The 6,570-nt window shown below is 45.9% G+C and overlaps 1 protein-coding gene across 1 annotated transcript; it reads right to left on the reverse strand.

The window, feature by feature from the left end:
* Window positions 1-3,536: 3,536 nt before the first annotated feature.
* On the reverse strand, window positions 3,537-6,200 carry LOC128504424 (DC-STAMP domain-containing protein 2-like). The gene has a single exon (XM_053474452.1). It carries the CDS (start codon window positions 6,198-6,200, stop codon window positions 3,537-3,539), a length of 2,664 nt encoding a protein of 887 aa, XP_053330427.1.
* Between the last annotated feature and the right edge of the window lie 370 nt (window positions 6,201-6,570).

Consider the following 6,570-nt stretch of genomic DNA (forward strand, 5'->3'; position numbering starts at 1 on the left):
GTATTACTTAGTATTTAACTCTGTGAATACTGAAGGCATTTTCAAACCATTGCTTCAGTTAACTCCTTTGCTCCTGAGAGTAATGTCTTACTTGGGACCCAGTATTGTCTGTAGGCTCTATTCAAGAGTATCGATCCCGTTGTTCCAAAAAAACTAGAAGCTCTGTATGGTAGTTGAGTGGATGAAGGGAAATATTTCTGCTGTATAGCTGACTTTTATGCTTTTGTAAAGCTTAAAACACAAATCCTCAATAATAATTGGATTAAATCTGTTCTAGCAGTTAGAAATATTATAATGGCTCACAAACTTTGTGGCTCTCAGGGCCAAGCAGCATATGCCACCATGAAAAAAAGGAAAGTTAGCAAATGTGTTGGTTCAATTTCTGCAGAGGTTTCTGCAGAGATGCCTGCAGAGGTAGTTTTATCGCAGTCTGTACAGACGTTTAAACTGCAACTGGATGGATACCTGGAAAAACATAATATTCGGGGATATAATCTTTAATTATGGGGAAACAGCTTATTGATCCAAGGAGAAATCTGACTGCCATTTTGGGGTCAAGAAGGAATTTTTTTCCCTGGTTAGTGCAAAATTGGAAAGAGCGAAACGGGGGGGGGGGGGGTTGCCTTCTTTTGGATCAACAGCAACAAATTAACAGATATAGGAAAGGCTGAACTTGATGGACGCATGTCTTTTTTCAGCTTATATAACTATGTATCTATGTAACTATGTAATTTGAGGTTTGATTTGAGTCGAACATGATTTAGCAGCAGATATCACTAGTGTCGGCTTCAGAGGACCCATTTGTGCCCAAAGAACCTTTGGTGGTCTCCCGAGAACCCCCCTGTGCCCCCAGTTTCTCTTGAGGCCTACATTACTCCTTTGGATCAAAAGGACCAAAGTTCCCCATTTCCAGAGTAGAACGTCAAATCAAATAAAAACAAATTAAATATTACATTATATTGACAGATTTCCCCCCGAATACAGCTAGTTCCAGCTACCCAGTAAGGTAGAATACCTTAGTGCAGGGGCGTCCAACGTGCGGCCCTCCAGCTGCTGCAGGACTACATCTCCCATAACGCTCTTTCAGCTAAGGGGCAGGCTGGGGAGTATGGGAAATGTAGTCCTGCAGCAGCTGGAGGGCCACACGTTGGACGCCCCTGTATTAATGTCTTAAATCTGTAATCTTAGACATCGTGGCATATGTTTTAGTGTATGGAACTGCAAAATCTAGGACTTGAAAGGAAATCTAGGAAAGTGAAAGATACAAAATGTATTTTAAGTAGATTCAAAGTAAACCTGTGTTTAAACTCTGTTTAAAGTTTGTTGGTTAAATTATTTTACACTACATTACAATGAGAGATGGACAGTGTGGAGAAAACCCAACTAAGGTCTAGATTGGTTAAAGTTAAACTCTAGCCACGATATGTCTTTTGATGTTTGTGATAGCCGAGGGTCACCTATTATTTTCCTGTTTTTTATGCAAAAGCATAGAGCGATTAATCAGAACTTGTTTGCGCTGTTTCTCCACCCTCAGCTTTTTGCCTTGCTGGAGATGCGTTCCATTGAACAGCTCTGGAGCCGCAGTGTCTCCAGCAGGTGTTTATTCCTTTTCTTTCACGTAAACAAAACCCCAAAATATTCAAGTAGGTCCTATGTACTTTAATATGCATGGTAAGGTATTTTGGGGCTGGATCCATTCTTCTTTGTATGCCAAAAGCTCTGATTCCCCCCCCCCCCCCACAAAATACTCTTTGATTTCATAGATAACAGGATGCCACACTCCTAGGCCTGATGGCAGAAAGGGTGGTGGTGTAGGCATCCTTCTCTCACCTGACTGCACCTTCCAGCATATACCAAGCCCTCCCTCCCTCTCATTCTGTTGCTTTGAAGTTCACACAATCCATCTTTTCTCTCCACTCTCTCTTCAAATTGCTGTCATATATCGCCCTCCAGGCCCTACCTCACAGTTCTTTGACTGCCTGGCTCCCTTTCTTCCTCTCTCCTAATATCCCCTGCCTTATTCTGGGTAACTTTAACATTCCTTTAGATATATCTAACAACTCTGCTAGCTCTAAACTCCTCTCCCCGACATCCTCCTCTGGTCTGAGGACACTCACTTGATCTGGTTTTCTCAAGACATCCTCCTCTGGTCTGAGGGACTTCCTTATCTTCCTTGCACGTCGCTCCTCTTCTGCTTCCCCACTCTGTGAAACCCTCCACTGGCTCCCAATTGCCTTTAGAATTACATTTAAAATCCTGGTACTGACATATAAGGCCATCCATAATACGGTTCCTCCATACATTTCTGACCTCATTAGCAAATACTCTCTTACTCGATCCCTACGTTCTTCCCATGGGCTAAGGCTCTCTCCTCCTCACTTATCACCTCTTCCTTTTCCCGTCTACAAGATTTCACTCGAGCTGCCCCATATCTCTGGAATCTACTCCCAAGGAACCTTCAGCATTCACCCTCCCTCCCGACATTCAAGAAACATCTCAAAACCCACTTCTTCAGAGAAGCCGCACCATCTTAGCTGCTAGAACCTCCTTGTCATTGATACAACCATCACACTACCTCTCACAGTTTCTCTGTGCCTTATGTTTGTCACCCCATTCCCTCAAGATTGTAAGCTTGCGAGCAGGGCTCTCTCTGTCAATTCTTGTCTTGTCATATCCCTTGAATTCATATACTGTAGTAAGCCCTGCGTAAACTATTGGCGCTATATAAGTAAAAGATAATAATAATAATAATAATGGGGAATGATCTATAGGCATGTTTGGCTTAATTTACTGAGTGGTAAAATGTGACTTGCACCCCATCTTCTTTTTTTATCCCTATGTTCATATCTACTACAATTTAAATAGAAGCAGTACACATTAGTACTCATAAACATCTGGGACTATGCTATGCAGCTTATACTACAACATGACCATTGAATCTGAATGCGGGAATTGACCATTCGGGTAACTTTCTTTTTAGTTTTCCCATTATATATTTTTCGGTAGCATTAAAATATAAGTATTACATTTAAAGAGATGCTGAAACCTGTGAATTTGGCGATTAAAGCCAGCAAAACTAAATACCTCCCAGATGCGAATGGCTTTGAAAATGATGCATCAGTCTAGTTCTGTATTCAGCAGGTATAGACGATCTACTGTCAGCAATACTGACCTAAAGTGCTAGCTTCTGTTGGATCTGCTTGTCATAAGAATGGATTGGGCATTCAGTTGGCAGTAATGACTCACATCTGGGGACATTAAATATTGAAAGGAATACGTACAGTAGACCTGAAATATTAATCCTTTTTTGTTCGTTTTCTAAAAAAATAATAAAAAAAGAACATTTAAAATGTCTTAAAAGAAACCTGCTATTTGTTTTCCCAAACCCAAAGTCAAAATTTATTTAAGAGTGAAAGGCGCAAAAAACTGTGGTCTAAACCAGCAGGAACAGGATGCAAGCCGATTCACTTGGTGGTGAAGGGATTACAAAGGAAATTTAGGTAGAAGAAGGGGTGGGTATAGTTCTGAATTCCATTCTAATTTCCACCTCCATTCTTCACCGCCCGCCGTCCTCTCCTCCTGGGTGGCCTCTGCCGCGCGGGGGTGACCAGATCCCTCTTCCTTCGTGCTTCTGTCCACTTTGTGAATGGGGGGGTCGTGTGGTCCTCAGAATCTGAAGAGTCAGTGTCCTCTGTTGAGTTCTGATATTCAAAATCTGTATCTTCAGAGTCCTCACTGGATTCAACCTCACTGATTCCTGAGCTCTCATCTTCCTCCCTGCCACGGACCTCCTCCTTATACTTCTCCAGGAGCTTCTCGCCTAACGCTGCTCTGCTACCCTGGCTACGGAGAACCTGTTTGAGGCGATCCTTCACAACCTCTTTCAGCTTCTTCCTCTTTCCTTTCTCTCCAGCCTTCATGGTTTTCATGGCATCGATCCAGAGGTGGACCTGTTCTTCGTCACTGGAGTCGACCTCCTCTTCGATAGCCTCAGAGTATGCCAGTGGAGCCATACAAATTGTGCAGATGTTATCAAGGATCTCAAAGCAGCCCCTGCAGTACATCCCTTTACAGCCTGGGGTGATGCAGGACACGCAGTCCTGCCCCTCGCTGCCAGTGATTATCTTGGCACATGCCATGCAGTACTGCTCATTGGTGCCCAACAGCTGGGCAAACCAGCGGCACCCGGGGAGTTTTGCCGCCAGGACCTGCAGGAAGCTAGAGTGCCCCCCGTCCTCTGCATTCATCCTCACGCTCCTGATCAAGGAGTCCTCAATGTTTGTGCGTTTGGTTATCAAGTTGTTGTAAAGAAAACAGATGCGCTCCTGCTCACGGGATGGGTAATAATAGGCACAGATTACGCGCTGCAGCCTCCGTATGTAGACGCCAAATATCGCAATGAGGAAGCACAGGCCATACATTGAACCTATGAGTATGTATCCTTTAAAGTCTGGGGCGGACGGAGCGACTAGGCATTTCTTTGACAAAACTGTCAAGTTCCCTCTCTGAAGGATGTCAAACGCAGACACCACATTGGAGAAGATTTCGCTGGCATAACCGGAGCCGTTGATCAGCACAGAGAACGTCACCGGAGCTCTGGCAACCACGTCCGCTTGCAGCAGGTAATACACCATGTCCAGCACCCAGTAGATGATGAAGTCCATCACCATCATAAATGCGACCACCAGAACATTTCGGAAGACGTTGATGATGTCAAAAGAATATCCCTTCCTCTCACGTTTGGTCAGGTAAAGCGAACCTGGCAGGATGAAGTTGTAGGCCTCTCTGGCGGAAAGGGGCAGGAGGGTTCTGCGCCCTTGCTTGGCTCTCATCACGTCCAGCTCTATGAAGGACCGCGTTATGTAGATATTGTCGTGGTTATCTTCATAGAGGTACTTGCGCTGGTACCGAGCGGCCATGATGTAGATGAAGAGGCAAACAAATGTCATTGAATAGCTGAACATGCTGAGCACATCCAGATAGGGGTTCAGTGTGCTCTGCACTTCGCTCATGATGCCGACTGCCACCTGCTTGATGCTCTTGCTGGAGTTCAGGTTTATGTCGAAGTCGTGAATAACCGTCACGTTAAACTCAAACTTGTCCTTGATGTTGCGGAGCATGTTGATGATGGGGTTTTTCACATGCTTTCGGACGTATTTCTGGAGATACTTTGGCAGGAGGCATAGGATTGTAACGGTTTTAGCCAGTCCACACAGCGGTTTGAAGGCATCCACAATGTAGCACAGGAATGACAAGAATGGCATCACCTGGAAGCACTGATTCCGTGCCGTGTCAAATATTTTCCTGCACTTTAGATAGGGAACTTCCAGTTCCTCGTTACAGACCTCCCCGATATTGGCGATAAAACGCCACACATTCCGCAGGACGCGTCCGATGTGCTTCACTCCGTCTGTCACCGTCTTGAAGAACTTTCTGGCCCGATCGGCCACTCCTTTCAGCCTCTGGCCGATGTTCCTCAGAATATCCAGCGCACTCACTAACGGCCTTTTAACTTTTTCCAGGAGCTCCTTGGTCTGGTTCATTGCCAGTTCCACGCCGCAGGACACGGACTCAGATGAGCGCCGGAAATTCTCCAAGGTGTTGGCTGCAGGTCCCTGTAAGGCCAGCGAGAAGGCGACCAGGAGCACGATGGTCTTGCCCTCAATTGAGAAGAGCTGGGGCAGCATAAGGAACACTGTGACCCGCATCTTCATGAAGAAGGCCATGCCGAGGGTGAGGAGGATGCAGATGACCACTGAGGACACGATGCAGTACTTCAGGCTATAGTTCTTCACAAAGAGGACGATGGCCGCATACACGGCGGTGAGAATCAACCCAAAGGTGAAGGCGCCACAGCTCCTCAGAGAAGATTTCACCGCGTTGTCCTCTCGGAGTTGGGCTCTCACCTCCTTTTTGTCCTCGTCAATGTAATCCTCGGCGCTCACTTCCTCGACCTTCACTTCTTCAGGGCACAGGTTTGACAAGCAATCGCGGGAGCAGTCACAGGGGCAGTCGCGAGGGCAGTCGCAGTCCCGCGGGCAGTCGCAGGGGCAGTCGCAGGGGCACTTGCACTTGCAGGGGCACTTGCAGGAGCAAGGACAGTTGCAGGAACAGGCGCAGGGGCAGGCACGCCGGCATAGGCCACATGTGGTTTTGCAGCAGGTACACATCCATTCCCAGGGGCCTAGTGTTGTCCCCATCTCGTCAGTTGTTTTTGCGACAATATCTGCCCTGACTTGCCTCACTCAGCGATCACAAAAGCAGGAGGAGAAATGGGTCAAAATGAAGAAATAAAAGTCAGTCTCTTTACTAATCTTTTGCACTACTGGAGGTTCAGTCACTACAAGTAGCTTGCTGTCTCCTCTAGTACTGAAGCTCCACGCCCAGTGTGAGGTTATTATGCTCTGATGATGTCACAATAGCACTGCTGTCATGACAGGGAGAGCAGGGCACATGCCAGCACCTACGGGGGAGGGGCACCTTGCTTTTTATTAAGATGAACTGACATAACGGTTATGAGAAGCTTATTAAACTATATATATATATATATATATATATATATTTATCTCT

This window comes from Spea bombifrons, chromosome 9, assembly GCF_027358695.1.
Source record: "Spea bombifrons isolate aSpeBom1 chromosome 9, aSpeBom1.2.pri, whole genome shotgun sequence".
Taxonomy (NCBI): domain Eukaryota; kingdom Metazoa; phylum Chordata; class Amphibia; order Anura; family Pelobatidae; genus Spea; species Spea bombifrons.